Source organism: Dermacentor variabilis, chromosome 1 (genome assembly GCF_050947875.1).
Source record: "Dermacentor variabilis isolate Ectoservices chromosome 1, ASM5094787v1, whole genome shotgun sequence".
Taxonomy (NCBI): Eukaryota; Metazoa; Arthropoda; class Arachnida; order Ixodida; family Ixodidae; genus Dermacentor; species Dermacentor variabilis.
The window spans coordinates 32,596,879-32,616,979 of NC_134568.1; the positions used below are offsets into that span (position 1 = coordinate 32,596,879).

The following is a 20,101-nucleotide window of genomic DNA, read 5'->3' on the forward strand; positions in this document are numbered from 1 at the left end:
AACCCCGGGAGAAGACGTGGGATCGTTCCCCAGCTGCGGCGAGTTATTTTTTCATTCACTTTGTTTCCATTAATTTATCCTTTCTTTAATTCATTTAGTAAGTACAAGTAATTTCCCCTATGCTGTCCTTGGTGTCAATGTTTGCCGGCTTCTTACGATAGGCTTGGATATATGCAGGGTCTTTCAGCGAACACTTTCCAAAATCTTTAAAGGTTGCCTGTGGCAGTTATCACAAGTCTGGTTTATGAGCTGGTCTACTCGAAGCGGCGGACAATACTTGCACAAAAAAATTGAGATCCAAAATTAACTAATTACTAAAAAAATCACTAGTTAAGTTTCTAGCGAATTAGACTATGGCCCATATTGCAATTTACAAATTCTAGCCGTGGAGTTCGCAAGGCGGATCCACTTGGAAAGAATTTTCAACATGACACCAGTTTCTAGATATAAATTCCCGAGCTTTGCGGAGAAATGCGTTGGCGTACCAGGTAATTTGTTAACAGAACGTCGTTTGATTCACTGAAGCACACAAGTAACTGGAACGCGAATGCATTTCTCCGCAAAGTTCGGGAATTTATATCTCGAAACTGGTGTCGTCCTGAGAATTCACTCCAAGTGGACCCTCCTTACGAAGTCCACTGCTAGAATTTGTAAATTGCAATATGGGTCATGAGATAATTAGCTAAAAGTTAATTCAGTGAATTCTGGTTAATTAGTTGATTTTGCATTTCAATTTTTTCTTGTGCAAGTAGTGTCCGCCCCTTCGAGTATAGAGCGGCTCATAAACTAGAATTGAGCTATCTGCCACGTACAGGCAACTTTTGAAAAAATTTGAGTGTTCGCTGAAACACCCTGCACACACGCGCGCGCACGCACGCACGCACGCACGCACGCACGCACGCACACGCACACGCACACGCACGCACACGCACACGCACACACACACACACACACACACACACACACACACACACACACACATGAAGGGTTTCGCGCCTGACCGGAAGGTATAACAATCAAAAATGAAAAAAAAGAGACAAATGTTATGGCATATGTCTTTCTGACGTTGCGGCTGCTCCTCCGGGCGAAACGTCAGAAAAACATATGTCATAACGTTCGACTTTTCTTTTTCTTTTTGTGTGCGCGTGCGCGTGCGTGCGTGTGCGCGTGTGTGTGTGTGAAGACAGCAGTAGCTAAGTTTGGTTAACTGAAAATTCGGTAATATTGACCCTTTGCAGTACTGTTTAGATCAGTCGAATACTACAGGACACGAGGATAACTAAAGTGCTGGAAATATTCTACAAGGACTACATCGATACGATTCCACAAGGCAAGTCGGTTTCTCCTCCTACAGCTTGCACAATGCGGAATGCTTCGGAAAGCTCTCTAAGAATGCGCGATTTTCGAGAACACCGATTATTATTGTTCTTCACTTCTAGTGGGTAGGGCGCGCAGTCCTATAGGGAGACTGATACAGGAAATACAGAAGCGCTGGCAAGCCGGCGGCATGTATAAAATCGATTATCGTGTATATTATTACAGTGTTACAGGTGCATCTGTGGGACTCGGTCTTTTGGGATTCCCCGAGGCCACGCGACAGTTCACTCGCGACAGTTTTCAGCGGTGCCTGAACCCCGGCCACAAGACCGCCCGTTCGTCCTATAGTGGATAGTAGGATATTGGCTGTCCTCGCACGATGGTGCCCTCGCACAAAAAAACCATGGGGTCGCGCCGTTCGGCTAGAATCGGCTTGTTCGCGCCTGTCTCGACGCTTACAGGCAGGAGAACCGAGCCGGTGTGCGCGAACTGGATTGAGCTGCCTCGGTCGTGCTACTGTTGTGGGCAGCCCAGGTATTTCTCCATCAATTTCGACGCTGCTCATCTTGCGAACATATATAGACCTGAAGATAGTAGTGAAAACGTGGAACTGCACGTTCATTTCGATCGCCTCAATCGGCGTATGTACTCGCACTCAATTACTGAGCACGGTTCGGAGCAAAAGCGACTGGCCGGCAGAATGCCGCTCTGGGCCTGGAAGTTGCCCCCGCCTAAGCACCGTGCCACGTTCGCGTTGCTGTCTGTGTGCCGGGACCAACACTCATCCTTCGGAGCGCCGACATTTAGAAATCGCAGCGAATAGCTAAGCTGTTGCCCCTGGCGAGCGTGCTGGCGGAGCTTTACAAAGCAGCCACTTCAACACTTTAGCGTGAGCGTTTCCCCGCGTTTGTCGTTCAGTAACATTCTACGGATGGCTCTTTACAATCCTCATCTGTCACTCAGCGCGTGAAGCTGCTTGTCGTGGTCCCTTTACTTTCACGGCCCCTTTCATGGTGCCTACACCGAAAAATGTCCCACTGTCATGCGTTCGCCCGTATTTGTACGGCAGCGAGAGAGCAAGACATAGGATCTTGCACCTTTCGCAAGAACCCCCCGCCTACAGCATGAGCTTCTGGGTCGCAGTGAAGCTTGGCTATTGTATTACGCCCGCAAGGGGTGAAATTTGTGCCCGTTCGCAGGAACGATGCTGTTGTCCCAGCGGCCCATGGCGTGTACCCACAATGAATAAATGGCCGAGAATCGAGTGGCTGCCACAAAACAAATGAAAACTCGCGTGGTCGACCAATGATCTTAAGCGTTGTCGTTGCGTCAAGCAACTGGGTCTTACTGTTCTTGTAGACGCAGAGTCCTTAAATCTTGTGCACTTCCAACAGGGCAGTTTTCGCATCGAACCCAGTATGAATATTTGAGAAAAATGAGCTCCGAATATCCAATCAAATACTGAATACTTCCCATTTCTAAAAGGAAGTGATATAGTATGGTCCGTTCGTGGAACAAGAGGCTCATTTGCCATATTTGTATTTCAGGTATCGTAAATAAATAAATAAATAAATAAATAAATAAATAAATAAATAAATAAATAAATATATAAATAAATAATGTCATCGTATTTCGTGCATCATCATAATGACAGGAATGAAACAAAGGAGAGCCATTTCACCAGATGCGCACAGAGTGTAGTGGTATGCAGTTGAAGGAACAGAGTGCAATACCACAGCGCCGCACGTCGTTTTAAAGGAATCCAAACATGATGGCATAGACCAAATAATAAACTGCTGAGCCTTAATCGAAAATTCGTAGGCTACTTAAGACGAGGGCACGCTTCTTTAACGACTGAAAACTATTCTGCAGAAGCAATCTCCTACAGGCGCTCGCTCAAACAAAACAAAACAAAAAACTGGTTCATGTGTGCCACCACAGCTGTTCTCAGCAGAGTCACTGGAAAGGGTGTCCACTTGCGTTGGCCTTTTTCACTGCAGACTGTAACGAATCTTGCTGTCCATTTGGTATTCGACAAACAGTAATATTCGACAAACTGCGAGTGGCGAATTCCCGAATCGAATGAAAAAGGCTATTTGCTTCGTATTACAAATTCCCCCAATATCCACCACGCCACTACTTAAATCCTGTTCTTTCGCCAGCTCTGTTGCGTCTACACAAAATGGCCCATAGCCGCCGCGGGGGGAAGGAAGTACACGGGGGTACACAAATCACGAGAGCATAATGGCACTACCCAACTAGTCTCCTTAATTTCTTCGTCTGGGCATTGTTTGTCTTGAAGTATAGTACGAACAAAACAAGTAAACAGAGGTAAATGTGTACAAATGTCGAGGAATGGTAGAATGAAACGCACGCGTTCACATAACTTCATCGTCTTTTGCTATGCCAGCAGCATGTATACTATAGTCTAAGTGATATTGGCTATACGCGCACCCCTATTTCGTCCAAATTCACTGCCGTCGATGTTTGTAGTCTGAAAGATTAGGCACTGGTTACATTACACCCCATCCTCTGTCTTGCCATGTCGCCATGAATACAGCATCAAATGTAGGGACGAAATGGCAAGAGATGATATATGGGCGTTGTATAGGGAGCCACTTCTATTGTTAGTCGCGCTCTTCAAAGAAAACAGAAGGATTTAAGAAATAGAAACACGATGCAAGGTACAATTTTAAGACCCACGGTGTTCGATCGTAACACCTCTGGCGACCAGACAAGGTCTTATAATTGTACCTTACCATCTTTCTTATGTCTTTTCTTTTTTTTTTCGTTGAACAGCTTGGCTAACGTTTGCTGGGACACACGGTAGATAAGGGTGTTGGAGAACCGTCAGGCAGGCTGACATACACACACCTATGCTATTCTCGTCTGTATAGGATTGCTACTTCTCACACGGCTCCTCTCCGCGCTGTTTACTTCCATGCGGCAGAAGGAGTAAGGATCGAACGTACCGTGGAGGGCAGGCCCTACAATCTTTCAGAAAAAAAGCGATGTGCCTACATAACGATCTGCTTACAGAAAAATCTGTCCTTGCCCAACTGTTCCGTCTTGCTCGTTCGTAATTGAAAAGTTCGTCAGCGCCCTGGAAACAGGCACGCCGTGTTACTCCGCCTGTGCTTTTGAAGTTTCTCGTGCACTTCACCAAACAACGGTTCTGCAGCAGACAACGCAATCTCCGCTGGCTCCGAAAAGACGCCATTCTTGTTTGATTTTTATTCTTTTGCTTCTATCGAACCAATCGGGGCCCAAATAGCTAAGGGTATCGTGTTCTTTCAGTTTCGTCTTTTATTTGTCCCATACAAATCGCATTCCGGAGTGTGAATGCCGCGTGCTTATTTCTGACTTAGAAAGGCCAGTACAACGCTGCGTCGTTGAATATCCTTCTTTTCTTTTTCTTTATCTTTTTCTTTTTCTTTTCTGTCACTCTGAACAGAAGAAGAAGCACACGCAGGTGAGAAACGACAATGATTACCAGCTACCCTGTTTGCGCACGGGGATATCTTTGTGCAAGTGACGGCAAAAGAGAAAGAAAGAAAAAAAAAGTCGACGTACAAGCGTGACGGGTGAGCTGCTTTTGTCGCGCTTAATTGAGGTCTCGTTCAGATCTTTCCGTTTCCATGTATAGTTGCGACTCGGCGGAAGTTTCCACCAATTTTGTTTATGCGCTTCGTTCGAACTTTGTTTACTCAGACGTCTGGAACCGACGTACTGGTCGCACTGTGTTCTTTATTTATCGCTTCACGAAAGCAGGACTCCACTGCGTGATAACAATGCGCATCATCCTAATTAGTTAAATGATGCCTTCAACGAATCAGGCGAATCCACTCAAGAACATTACGGACGTAAGGACGAGGGCGTGCGCACTGACGCAGCATGCCTCAGCTAATTATTATTATTATTATTATTAGTAGTAGTAGTAGTCGTATCATCATCATCATCATCATCGTTAGTCTGCCGAATAATGCAGAAATTGTGATGTTCGGCCACATAAATTTAGGACGCATGTTGCCAACGTTTTTAGTATTATAAAAGATAAATAGAATAATAATTGGCCTAACTGTATAATTAGAATATCTACTCGGAAATACAGAAGCGTCGGTAATTGTCTGCCGGGAGAAACATAACGCAGATGAATTCAATGTTAGCTAATCCTGAGCCCTAAAGGCAAGAATTTATTTATTTATTTATTTATTTATTTATTTATTTATTTATTTATTTAGCGCACTGGGGTCCGGCTTGGCGTGTAGCTCCTATATAGGTTTCCATGTACTCGGTCATCTCTGCTAACGTGTCCATCTCGAGTAAAACTTGAAGCAGCGCGAAGCAGACGAAATAAGACAACAATCGAAAAAACACACACAACAGGACGAGCGCTGTGGTCTTCGTCTTCGCGCTGCTTCAAGTTTCACTCGAGATGAACCAACTCGCCCAAATCAAGTTGTTGCGTCCGTCAACGTGCGGTCATCAGCTTGCCTAAAGGAACAGACATCTGCTGCCCCCCCCCCGCAAAAAAAAAAAGCACGGCTGCCACAGACGCCTAGAATATACGACTCGCGCACGGTGCCCCTCCCCCCTCGTCACGACGTCGGGGCTGTGACGTCACTAGGGCATTTGTGTTCCTAAACATGCAATGGGGATTCAGCCGTAAGTGTCAGTTTAACGGTATGCGCTCGCTGACTCCTAATATCTCGTCCACGCAGGCAGCTTGAGCAAGCAGCTTTCGACGCCACCATTCCTGCGCTTTTCTAACTCACACTGGGGGACCCGTACTATTGTCAGAACAAATCATTGATAAACACCGACCTTCACAGAGTCGCAGCAGAAGGCTACGAATGCATTGCTACAATTCTCATGGAGAACAAAGCTGCGCGAGCGAATATGTAGCGCTGTGTGAGCCGTTATACTGTACTGTGAACTACTGGGATCACGTGCGTGTGCTCCGTGTCTCTATATTTTCTTGCAACACCACCAGATGGCGCCTGCCTCCGCGCCTTATATTTTTTTTCTCCGCGCATCGCCGAACGACAGAAAGCATTACGAGAGCACAGGCAAGCAAAAAAAGAAAAAGCACAGTTGCCGCAGGATGAAGTAGCCAGAAAATGGAAAATATACCGAGAGAAAGAAATCTATGGTTCAAATCTGGTCCAAGCAAAGATAAAAGGTGAAAGTGAACGTTGGTTGTCAGAAATACGTGAGAAAGAGAAGACCTCACCGAGAATATTTTTGGAACCACATAAACTCAATAGGCAGGAGGTTTGGAACGACACAACAACATATCCTAGGCGAAGATGGAAACAAACTGGAAGGGGACGCGGCATTAAATTACATCAGAAAAATAACAACCGAATATCTCCTAGGCAATGACGAGGTTATACTTAAGGAAAACAAGAGCATGAAAGAGAACCAGATGGAAAAGGAGCTGGCGCTGACAAATTTCAGCTGGAAGAAAGCCGAAGACAAAATTCCTAAGCGCACAGCCACAGGGCTAGACGAGGTTCCCGTTAGGCTGATTAATGAACGAGAACCAAAAAGGTAAGGAGCCTCTGTTGAAAGCAGTAGCAAAAAAACCTTAAGAGGTAGACGAATACCAGACCGTTGGCGACAAAGTGTAATGTATTCAATTTATACAGGTAAGGGGAAAAAAGATAGAATTCACTCATATAGACAGCTGATCATTACATCGGTAATATACAGGTTAGCAATGCAGGCGAGTAAATTAAAGCAGCAAGCATGGGCAGAGAATAATGGCATATTGGGAGAACTTCAGAATGGCTTCAGAATCAGTAGGCGCCTGGGTGATAAATTATTTGTCCTTGCTCAGTGTACTGAAATATCAAATTAAATTATGGGGTTGTTCCACTTTATGATTATAGTGTATTGAAATATCCAGAGTAGAAAGGACACCGTTACATGTGGCTTTTTTAAACATTACAGGAGCGTATGACAACGTAGACCACGACATATTGTGGGTTAGTCTGGAATGAGAAGGCTTAGGCGACTATTGCATACTGCTTTTGAGAGAGATTTAAGTAGAAAATACAGTTTGGCGTTAAATGGGAAGCGATGAGGAGCGAGGAGAAACTTGATGTCAACAACGGACTGAGGCAGGGGTGCCCTTTGTGCCCACTGCTGTTTATGATGTACGTACATGGTAAGGATGCAAAGAGCGCTATCTCTCATACAAACAGGCTGGTACAGTAGTAAAGCAGCAGCTTCCAGGTTTGTTTTATACGCATGACATTGTGTTGCTAGCTAACAAGCAAAGTGATACGCGAAGTCTGACTAATATCTGTGGCCAGGAAGGCGAGAACTTAGGTCTGAAATTTAGCGTTAAAAATCAGGTGTTCTGGTATTCAATAAGAACAGTGAACAGACAATGTCAATACAGGGCCAGGAAATACCTTGGACAAAATCATATATATACCTTGGTATATTATAAACGAAGGCAATGGATATATAGAAACACAGAAAAAAATCAATAACAGTAAAAGGGAAGTGAAACGCAGTAATAATGAAGCACAGAGTGCTGTGGGGATACAATAGGTACGGTGTGCTCCGGGATATATGAAAAGTGTAATGGTTCCAGACTTACATTTGGAAATGTGGTTTTTTGGTTGAAATCAGGGTTACTATCAGGACTCGATGGCAACCAAAGGTCAGTGGGACGCCTTAGATTGGGCGCTCACGGGAAGAACAGAAATGAAGCTGTGCAGGGTAATATGGGCTGGACTAGTTTTGAAGTGAGGGAAGCTGAAAATAAAATTAATTATGAAGAACTACTGAGGCATATGAAAGAAAGTAAATCGACTATGACAGTGTTCAGGTATTTGTACAGGAGTAACATTGATGCACAGCGGAGGTTAAGAACTAGGAAGCTTACCAGCGAGTATGCGGTCTGTAGGGTGAGCAGCACAGCAACAAAGAACGTCAAGCGGAAAGTGAGAGAGGCTGAGGTAATCTCATGGGTGGCGGCAATGGAAAAGAAACCTGCCATGAGTAACTACTTAAGAGGAAAAAACGAAATCGGGAAAGAAGCAATTTATGATAACTCAAAGGGAAGCTCATTACTTTTCGAAGCGATATCAGGGTGCCTTAGAACACGCTCAGAAGCATGTGCTTGCTGCGGTGAAGCTAGGAAAACGATGGAGCATGTTTTATTAGAATGTGCAGATATCTGCCCAGCGGTCGTATTAGGCACCTCTGGCCTCCTTGAAGCCCTTGGGTTCAGCGAGAACAGGGGTAAAGCAAACATGTCCGCAATAGTGATTTGCAAGAAGTGATCGGAAAATTTGTGGAAGAAAAGTAGGGAAACCACAAAGAACGGAGATGTACAAAAACAAGGCTAACAATAGGAGTTCAGAGAGTTTGGTGATGGGAATTCTTCGAGGGGTTTTTCTTTTCTTTTTTACTTCTTTTTGTAACATAGGTAAGACATTAGGCAATATAATAAGAAGAGCTTGGTGGCGCAACCCACCACTCTGTTCATAAGGGGACACTCATAGCATCCATCCATCCATCCGGGTCGGCACCGCCGTGGGCCGCCTTGCGTAGTTTGTGCGTATATATATGGCACGTGCTGGTGCTTGCTTTCCTATGCGACAAAAATGCAGGGGCTGGGCTGTGATAGTGTAAATATTACAATCGTCTATAGCACGAAGAGAGCGCTTGGAGCCGGCCTCCCAACAGCGTGCCTACCGCGTATGCAGAAGAAGCACGTAAATCCGTGCCGGAAAAAAAAATGGCTCCAGAGCGTGCGCCCCGGCCCGAAAGAAGCGTCGCGCGGAACAGGAGCGTGTTCGCTACGCGGCGAAACGTGGTGCAGAGCGCGAGTGTATGCATACCAATGTATACATACAATTTTATAACAAATAATTGAATTAAGTATAACCCCATCAATCAATTAAAGTTGAACTTCTATCACGATGCGATGTGCCATGTGAGGCAATGATAATGATCAACTCTAAGAGGTTATGAAAAATGACGCAAAACAGCGCCTCAAGAAACACGTCTCCCTGTGTGTTTTGTGCACTACGCAGACAAACATCAGTGGTGCACACGTTTAACAATCAACTCAACACTCTCGTATCGGACTAAACGCTGAATAAATTACACGTTCACCGCCAACATCACCGCTAATTATCGTCAGTCAAAACAATCAGCACACAAAGCTTCGCTTAAATCGATTCCCTCAGCCGCACGTGCTCCGCAAATTTTTTTTTACTAGTTTTCATCAGTCTTCTTCCAGGCACGTAATGTTGGAACACTCGAGCATATTCGCTGAAAGACAGCTGCTCATTTTTTTTTTCAGCAAGGGCATCAAAAATTAAGTCATCTCTCAATAATATTTGGTGTTTTACGTGCCAAAACCACTTTCTGATTATGAGGCACGCCGTAGTGGAGGACTCCGGAAATTTTGACCACCTGGGGTTCTTTAACGTGCACCTAAATCTAAGCACACGGGTGTTTTCGCATTTCGCCTCCATCGAAATGCGGCCGCCGTGGCCGGGATTCGATCCCGCGACCTCGTGCTCAGCAGCCCAACACCATAGCCACTGAGCAACCACGGCGGGTCAAAGTCATCTCTTCCCTTCTCTCGTTTACACTATAGTAAAACTTACACTACTAATAATTGATCATAAGGTTGGAATTCTCCTTAGTGGTTTCAGTTTCTCGAAACACAAACATCAACTTGGCGCCACTCTGGTTTCCCAGCATAGAGAGATCAACGTAACGACCATATGTGGATTGAGCAACGTATTAAGGTTTCCACGCATCTACGTGCTCTGCGGCCAACAGTAACGACTTGTCGCGCCTTGAGCTCTGCTTCCGATGACACGAGGCGCAGATTTTATTCCGTTGTGTGCGTAACAGCCGTCATTTCAGTGGGCGATACGGTTAGTGCTGTTTCTCGGCAACATAATGGCGTTACCGACTTCGTTGTAGCTATAACAGCCTCAGCAGCCAAAACTGTCATAAAGACGGGGAATAAAAGGTCATTTAGTTAATCTCGGCACTTTGACTAACTATCCGCCATCTATAACGTCTCAACTCATTTATCATCAGGAAAATAGCTTTCAACGCGTGGCAGTAAGCGTACTTTTGACTTCAGTGAGGTGCATCCTCGCGCGAAGGAGTGCAGAGCGCAAGGCACGTAGAATACACCTGGCTCGTGCTTCTTCGATGCAGCGGTGTGCGGCGGCGACGTGGTCATGGAGGAGGGCGTCCTTCAGAGCCCCAACTACCCGGACGACTACCGGCCGAACAAGGAGTGCGTCTGGAAGATAACCGTGCCGGAAGACTATCAGGTGGCGCTCAAGTTCCAGTCCTTCGAGGTGAGTTTCTTGCTAAAATCACTGCATGCAGGTGTAGCGTTCTCCTCCCACCGCCTGCAGCTTGAGTCGCAAGTGCTCAGGCCACATCGGTTGTGACAAGAGCTGATGATAAGCTCTGCACTAAGATTTTGTTCTAGTACAGGTACCAGAAGAGCATCAATGATGACATCTGAGTACCAAATACCAATCTGTCTGTTGATCCTTTGGAAGCGCGCAAATCTGCTAGCTACTTGAAAGTTGAGTGCCTCGATATCAGTGTCACGTTACACAGCGGTGAAATGTTTTAACCGGCGCCACGGCACTGTCTCATTGCAAGGCTTACTTTATTAGTTGCTCAAAAGCCATTATCTGGCTGAGAAAAAAAAAGAGTGATGAAATGTAACAAACTGCTATAATGTATCGCGACGTAATCACGTATTTGGAACTGTGCACGCGCACGCAAAGACTACCCGTGCGTACCTGTGTCATTTTTTTGCTCACCTTGGAGTGAAATGCCACTCCTGGTAGGCAAGGAAAGGGGGCGCCAAGGCTCTAATAGCTCCCAAAAAGTTGGCCACAAAAGGTACTGGAAATTTCTCGTGTTTTATTCCGAAAAGCATTGAAGTGCCGAAATAGGGCGTCTTAAAGCTCCCACTGATCGCGGTCAGGAAGAAAGGAGTAAGAGCGTTCCCGGCCTCTTGCGCAGGTGGAGAATCACGACAGCTGTGTGTACGACTACCTGGAGGTGCGTGACGGCCATGATGCGAGCAGCCAGCTGCTGGGCAAGTTCTGCGGCTACCGGACGCCCGATGACCTGCGCTCCACCACCAACCGCATGCTAGTCAAGTTCGTCTCCGATGGATCAGTCAACAAGGCTGGCTTCTCGGCCACATTCATGAAAGGTGGGTTCTCGGTAGGCTCTGTTGCTGCACTAGCCGGAAGCATAGCCGCGGGAATGACGATCGACAAAGACAGGACAAGCGCTTGTCTTGTCTTGTCTTTTTCGATCGTCCTTCCCGCGCTATGCTTCCAGTGTAACTATGTATTACCAACCAGCCCAACTCTTCTGTGTAGCTGATCTGGCACTTTTCTCCTCACTTTCTCTACTCTTTACCCTTCCTCCAATGCAGCGTAGCCAACAAGACAGCTACGCTTGATAACCTCTCTGCCTTTCATCTTTTCTCTCTCTTGGCACTGCAACCTTCATTATATGCAGGCCCACTCAACTTCGCTGAACGGAAAATTCATCAACGTCTCTGTATTGTCGCGTTCGTCATTATGAGGCTGAAGGCAGTGCAGAATGCCGATTGTACCCGGATTGGTCTTGTGTGAGCTCAATTCATATTGGCCACGATATGAATCCAAAAAGCCTTTAGCATTATTTAACAGAAACAACAGGTACCACCTGGACAATTTTGATGTCAATGAGAAAAGGGAAAGTATTACAGTCAATGTCAAATAGCGGTTGTGTATAATATGCTCAGCGAGCCCGGCCTTTCTCCCTATTTTAGTGCGATCAGAATTCTTTAGCCACTTGGCGCACATTCTGGTACCTCTATCCATGTATGTGCGTATCTAGCTTCTTTCACGCCAACTTGGGTGACTGGGTAGTCCATAGTCTAATAATAATAATAATAATAATATCCTTTATTTCACTCATGAAGTGAGGGAGTGCGGGAAAAAAAGCTGACAAGTCAGCTAATGGTTGGAGCATCGGGCTGCTGAGCTGAGGGAGCCGGCTTCGAGGCCAACCGTTGGACCAACTTGTGTCACGGTGTATGTGTCGCTCTTCAATGAACCTATTTCATGCGAAATTGTGTCACCGGACAAATACTGCTCTTCAGTTGTAAAAAAAATATCCTTCGAGATATTTTCGCTGCTGGGCGGAACGCGTCACGCACGGCCTTCGCGGCGGCCGCGCTAGATGGCGCAGCATGTCCAGAGGTAAGCACGAGAATGGATCCCAGCTGCAGTATGTGCCTCATACATGACGCGTTTCTGCAGTGGTAATCCGATGTATTGCTACAATACTTCAATGCTAATCACATTAACGTCGACAGCCATCCTGCGATGGTTTCTGCTGGATTTGTTCTTATTCACCCAACTATATACGACAAAGAGAGTAACCAGACGGAGAGAGAGAAAGAGAGATGGTTTATTCATTTTTTTCTAGGTCTTAGCGCAGAAACTTTAGACAAGACTGACAAGAGAATAGACACACACGAGCGCTCTTAACTTGTCCGTCTCACCTAAAGTTTATCCGCTAAGCACTAGAAAATATGCTGTACCAATGAGACCAAAAGTCAGCCCTTGCAGATTATTCATGTTAGGTTCCGGCTGCATACATGTTAAGCGACAGAGTTAGGAAAAATATTGAAATATAAAGCAAAAAATAAAAAATAAAGGGAAATAATATGTGCGTGCAAGCGTGAGGAAGCGGCGCAACCGCAAAAGTATTCACCGCTAAGCTTGGATGCTTAGCAGTAAATGTCACCATGCGCAACAAAATGAGACCACGCCACAGATTATCTGGACCTGCCGTATTTACTAGCTCCACCACTGACATTTCTCAATCGAAAAACGCCTTCGAGAAACCCCCTAGGCCATTTGACGTTCATTTCGCACTCTTTAGCTAACCGTTCGAGTATGTCAAATCATTTGGCAAATTGTAATGCCTGTAGAAGGATCGACATTTGGGCGAGTTGGTACTGGTTGAACATCTTGTGTGTTCCTGCCTTCTGTCATCGTCTTTTTACGCTGCCCCATCAAGATACTGTAATGCCTGTTAATAAACATTTCGTAATGACACACGGAAACAAGTATAACCACCATGAAGACATATTATTGGTTTGTAACGCGAAGTGACGGAGACTAAGACCAGAAGAAGGCAGGACAAGCACTAACTCTCAACTAAATCTTCACTGAAACGATCAACGTATATAAGTGATTGCAAAAACCGTAGGAAACAAACATGACATAATAGCACTTGTCGTTGAGGCATGCTTCCTACAACAAAAACATCGCCCTTCCCGTTCGTCTGTCTCTTTCTTGGTGTGTTGCGTCGACTTCGTTGTAAGAAACACGACACCGTCTAAAGAGTTAACACATAAACACATTGGAAGGTAGGGAAGTCATAAAAACCAGTAATATTTTACCGTACCAACTCGCCCAACTCTCCATCCTTTTGCGTGAGGACATCTTTATTTCTATCTTATTCAGCACCATTGCGTTGTTCTGCTGCTTGCATATGTGTGCCACGTTTGCGTATTTGTCCTGCTCATGTGGCTATACTGTATGAGATTCTACGATTAGTCGGAAACCGCCATGTCAGCCCTTTTCAAGCAACTTTATTTATCGCGGGTCAACTTACATACAACGAACACTTGATGGATAGCCAGTCACAAAGTCCTCAGTGGCTGACTTACACGTCGTGTGGAGCGTCGTTATCAGAAATCTGTGTCGCCTTATCTTTCACCTCTTGCGTGTGCTGTTGGCAGTCTCCTTTATCTTTATTTTTATTTTATTACCGCTTACTATAGTTTCTGTACAAGCGAGATAAGTGGGACATCTCGGGTATTTGCGAAGTCAGTCTCTCCACAGCAACTCATTTATAGCAGAGCATAACAGAAACTGGTTTCCGTATTCATGGAAAGCTCTTTCGCTATATTTGTTCGTAAAAGAAAATTTTAGCCCATCCTTATGCCGGACATATCATTGGCGAAGGCGACTGGTCGATGGCCAAATGCACTTATACGAACGAAGACATTTGTGAATTCAGGTCCTGGGAGATAGCAGCGCCCCACCTCGAAGACATCTGAATACGCACATGTTAAGGTGTAATATCCTCGTTCAGCTTAGACAAAGCCCACCTACTGACTTTTTTTTTTCTTCATCGCGACAAAGAAAAAAACGAAACACACAGCCGAACGAACGAACCATCAAGAGCTCCTAATTGTATCTGCTTCAGACTGTTCACTTCTGTTGAATGCCGCGGTCAAATGGAAGCCATCAGGTTGTTCCGAGCGGTGTTTTGTGCGAACCTGCTAGCGATTGCGCTACGAACTCATCCCGTCTCTTGCACAACCGACGATGGCGCGCACTCCACCGCCGCATTCTTCTCGGCGGCACGTACGTTCCGGCGGTAATTGCTCAGCTGTGCTGAGCCGCGAGAACTTCAGTTCGACGGCGCTAGCTTAGCTTTGTAAGTGATTCGATTAGCGCTGACCTTGCAAGCGTTGTCACCGATCCGAAAAAGCGCGAGCTCGGTGCACGATTTCGCGGTGCACTTTACGTCGCCTAGCAACGCGTTGTGGCGCCGTCTGTACGCGCAGCCCGTAATTGGTGTCCGTGGTCAACCGCCGTAACGGCATGCGCCAGTGCGTAATTATTTGCGCCGTCATGAAGCGTAATAATCCTTGCTGTCGCCATTTCGGCATTCGAACGAACTGGCCCGACGCGGTGCGCACTCTGGGGCCTGTCTGCGCAAAGCAGCTGATTGCTGGAGACAGAACTCGTGTTAGCAACGTGTGATTGTAGTCACGCGTACTTAAAGCAGGCGCATGAAGAATTAAGGCCGAACGCGAACACTATGCGTGTTGGTTTATTCGTGTCTGTCGGGAGGGTAGCTGTGCAGAGCACTTTTCAGTGAGTTGTATGGCGTTATGTAAAGGCCTATATGTGGTCTTAAAGACCTCTTAAAGACAAAAGAAAAAGAAACGATAATAAACGTGTCTATGACGAAATTCTCGCTGCGCGCATTAGCCCTCCTAAACGGTTGCCCAAAGTTGCTTATACAGTGCTTTTTCTTTCTGTCTTTCTTCCTTTCTTTCTTTCTTTGACTTCGAGTACTTTTTTTTACTCTAGAAAATTTACCACCAGTGACGTTACTGGAGATTAATTATCTGTCTAGGCGGACATAATTTGCGAGAGTAGCCAAACAATTAGATATTTAATAAGTAAACTAATTGCGCTATATAACGCATCACTAACTTTATGGCACAAGCTTATACTACAACCTTCAAGGGAATCGCCATAACAGTGTAGTTCCGTGTTTCTACATTTCAGAATTGCCTTGTAGACTGAGAAAATATTGCCGTCAAACTACCCGTTCAGCGTACCTGATTAATAAGCACGCGACACCGCGAAGCGTGGCTAGCAGTGCGACCCTCCCTGTGACATAGTTGGACGGCGTAAAAGAAATCTTCGCCATACCACCACCATAAGCTGCTCTGTATCTCCCCTGCTCCTGAAGTGACCATGCATCCATTCCTGGGTCGCGTAAATTGCTAACCGGAAGCAAATCGCGAGAAGAGCGAAGTGCGACGACGTCGGCTTCATTTTACGCCATGCGTCACAGAAGGATTGTATGGAGAGCCGCGTTTCGTGGTGCTGCGCACCTAATGGGGGTACATTGAACGGTTGACGCCAGTTACTTCGGCCCACATGGCCATTCGGAAGTGTGGGCCGAGAGAAGCTAATTAATGTAATTAAGTTAATTACCAGATGAATTGCACTTACTTTTCGAGCAAAGGATGTCCGCCTATGCAGGAAATGCATCTTTATAGTCACGTAATTCGAGTAAAGTTTCTGCTTTTTTTTTAAGTGTTTGAAGTAGAAAAATAAAAAAAAATACTAACACTGTACACTAAAGCAGCCAAGAATGCCGCGAACAACGGTAATTTAAAGAAGTGCAAGGTTTTTCGCACCGATTCCCCCGCGTGTTACAGGTCATTCAAAATCCGTACGCTTACGTAGTGATTTCATACCGCTGCTCGCCGCCAGATTGTGTAGTAGGGGAGTGCAAAAGCGCCAATTGCGAGAGAGAGCAGTGGGTAGCGTATATGACGTCTGTGTTGCACATAGGGCAGAGAGCTTTCCATAAAAGGCACCGCGGCTGTCGCAGAAAGTTCAACGAGAAAGAAGGAAATAACGAAAAAGAAAGAAAGAAGTTCATCATTGCCGCTTTCTTCTATTTGCTTCCGAAGGCACTTTTTTTTTTTCATTGCCCAAAATACTGTTTATGTGAATAGATTTCTAGCACTGCGGCTGAGTGTCACTTAAGTCTTTTTACTCAGTTTAACCGTTAATTCTTATGTATTGTTCTCCGCGGTTCGCTGGCCAGCGCTGCCGGTTGAATTCGTTATTGTTCGCCTTGGTGGTCTTGCTTCGTGAATTCGTGGCCTAGATTATTTGCTGCCTCGCCTTGTAAAGCGAGCACATATACCCTAATATGCGAACGCCAGCAAGAACAGCGGAGCGCTCTTCTATATACCAAGGAACAATGTCATTCCTGTCTCGCCTTCGCTTTTACTTCCCCTCCATTTAAAAATAAAGGGTGGGGGGATGGGGAAGGGCTCGAAGAAGTCGATGAATTTAAAGCAGACGAAATGGTTGCGTGGGTCAAGACTGTCGTCGGCGCGGATGTGTGTGTCTCGGAGGCCTTTTGTCTAGGAAAAGGCCAGACCGAACGTCGTACTTATCTTAACTTCGTATTTCTCGTGTCGCGGCCGTCCCTTTCCTCCTCCTTATTCCCTCTGTACTTAAGTTCGCATTCCGATTCGTTCCTCTCAGACATACCCTGGACAGATGGTGAGCTTTAAAGGGACCATGAAACGCTTTTGACGATTTTCTACAAACGTACTTAGTCGTTAGAGTAGGTCCTTCTGATCATTAATTGACACATCTAAGTGCTCCGTGTAAAGCGTGTAATTTATTATAAGGTTTTAAAGATGGACATCGCTGCCGATCGCAGCACACTGCTCGGCGGAATTTTAAGCCGCCCCTACCGATATGACCGAGATCACCCAAATGACGTCAGTGGGGCGAGCTATCCGATTGGCTGACCAGGGCGCGTAATCGATAATTTTTCCAACTTTATGGTAAACAAATGATCGTCGTAATAGTTAGAATGTTAGTTAATGTGTTTTTATAAAAAGAAAGTAACATAAAGAGGATGCACAAGAACAATTTTTCAGTGCACTTAAGCACTTCCGGCATACAGCAATGGTCGTCTGCTTGTGTACAACGTACTCCATTTTGACGAGAGCTCCGCGGTCAGAGTCGGTCTCAGTCTTTTCGCAAGCACTATGGTTCGACTTTGTTGCCTTGTGGACTGCAAGCGTAGCGACTGGCAATATGTCAAGCTGTAACATCGTGTCCCTCTGCAAGGCAACGTACGAGCGAACTGGCTGCTGCGCATCGGGCTGCCGCTATCCGATCGGCGCCAGGATTTGCGCGTTTGTGGCCGTCACTTTACACGGGAAGATTACTAACGCAATAGCGTTTCGCAATTCCGATATTAGGGCAAACGCAAGCGCAAGGGGACAGAGTTTGGCCGCTTGACTGTGTCGTAACGGGATGAGCCATGAGATGAGCAGAAGGGCAAATGTGAATGGTCTGCACGGTGCAGCCACCTGGTGGCACAGAGCTCAACCATACACAGTAGCAGCAACGAAGTGTATTCTTCTTTGCTGCTGGTGTGTATTTTTCGCAGGAGTGTAATCATCAACACGTTGTTTTTATATATGTTTAAAATGTTTTACACTTGGTTAGAGCAATATTAGCGCTTTGTTTGGTTGGTTAAGCGCTGCGCCATCAAGTGTCTGGACCGTGCAGACCAATCAGGCCGCTCACGTAGGTCTGCATGCGTCTACGCTAAAGTTCCTTCATCAGCTTGAGTTTATGCCTCCAGTCATTCGCCGAAATGATCAGCTTGCCTGTGGTTACCGGAATACCAGACACGTTCGGCGCTACGACAGATTGCTCGCAACGCACGCTGCTTCGATAGCTCGCGCTTGGGGTCGACGGCCAAGCGGCTAGCGGAGAGGTCTCGCGCGGGCGGGGGCGGGCTTCAAAACAACCGGAAGTGGACGATGTGACGTCGCATCGTGACGCAGAAACAGTGAATGCGGAGCTTAGCCCCGTTCGCTCCGCGAACGAGTTGAGGAGGAAAACCATGGCTAGGGAGGAGGGTAACTTCTAATCGCTTGTAGCTCCATTAATACGTAACGCTTCACTTAAATTGTGGTGCGAATGTTCTACTTCAGCTGTACCCTACGCGTCTTCAATATTTATCCGAACCGTTTCAGGGGCCCTTTAACGGGCGCGGACCTTCTGCGACAGGCGTATGAGGGCGCGGCCAGTGGGAGACAGATGCACAACTTCGCTTGACCGAGTTGTGTGAGGGGTCCACCTTAAAGGGAAGCTGAAACGCTTTTCGAAAAGATGAGTTTCCTGCGGCATTCTACAGTTTTTAGTCCATTGAACACGAATATCTGGTTTAAAAAGGGCGGAAACAAACACAAGCGGCTATTTTTTTGCAAGAAAACGCGCACCAGCGCCTCAGGGCATCGTGCGAATGCCGCTGTTGCTCGTGATTGGTCAGGACCGCTGTCACGTCATTCACGGGGATCACCGGACGGCGCCGCCGTTTCAGAACGTGTATAGGTGTTCTGTGGTAGCACGCTGTTCTGGTCTCGCTTCACAGATGAGTTGTAAGCATTATGGAACGTTCTCGCTGTCTCGGACAGCTTGTATGTTCGTCTTACATGTTCGAACCGACAGCCGATACAGAAAACGATGGAGGCAACGACTCGATGTTGAGTGTGCCAACAGCGAGAACGATGTGTGCACCTTCTCGCGCATTGGAAATATTAGCTGGTACGTATGCTTTTTCATGTAGCTGCACGTTGTAATGACGGGAGAAAAAAACACGCTAAAGTGTCACTGGGAACTTGCTGCTGGAAGAATGCCGAAGCACTAACTTCTCATTAGATTGTAAACACGGGTGCAATTAATTCCGCGATGTCAAGCACCTTGCCGCTACTCGTCTAAAGTTCGTTGGTTTTTTGCGTGTTGATACACGATCGCGAACATAAGTACCGCGTTTCGAAGCGTGGACATACAGTGCTGCGATGTACAGTCATGGAAGTTGCTTATCATACGCATCCAGATCGAGATGGCCAGGGGGATTATATGTGCAATATTCAGACTATGGTTCGACGACTTTGCGATTATGGCTCGATCAAGAATAGGTATGCGTGGCTGCATGCTAGTGTTGACATACAGATATTAGGCAGTTTTAACACCACCGTGTGGTAAACACGGTAACTTTACGGTAACTGCAACCGTACGTCGAATGTCGCTAGGCAAGCCTAGCAACGCTAGCAACAACGCCTTTCCGCATTGGTCGTAAGGCTATCCGGCTAGGCTAAAACTGTGTTACCAGACGTTCACGGCTGCAAATGTTCGCATTTCTCGAGTACATCAATTTGGGCACCGGAACACTGGAATTGGAATACCGATTGCCCGCATTATTGTCAAGCTCCGATGATAATCCCTGTCGCGGAAATGGTCCGAGCACAGCACAGTTGATTTCGTCGGCACGAAATTCTCTCTCCTCACCGCACGGATCCACTGCGATGCAAGCTTCTTGTCCTTCGGGAACATGTGAA

The 20,101-nt window shown here is 46.2% G+C and overlaps 1 protein-coding gene across 1 annotated transcript in view; it reads left to right on the plus strand.

Annotated features, from left to right (window-relative positions):
* The window catches only part of tok (tolloid-like protein 1 tolkin), a 716,025-nt gene that overhangs the window by 623,056 nt on the left and 72,868 nt on the right, over window positions 1–20,101 (plus strand). The window contains exons 9-10 of the mRNA XM_075686316.1: window positions 10,525–10,670; window positions 11,356–11,551. Coding sequence (XP_075542431.1) covers window positions 10,525–10,670; window positions 11,356–11,551 — 342 coding nt within the window. The remainder of the gene's footprint in view (window positions 1–10,524; window positions 10,671–11,355; window positions 11,552–20,101) is intronic.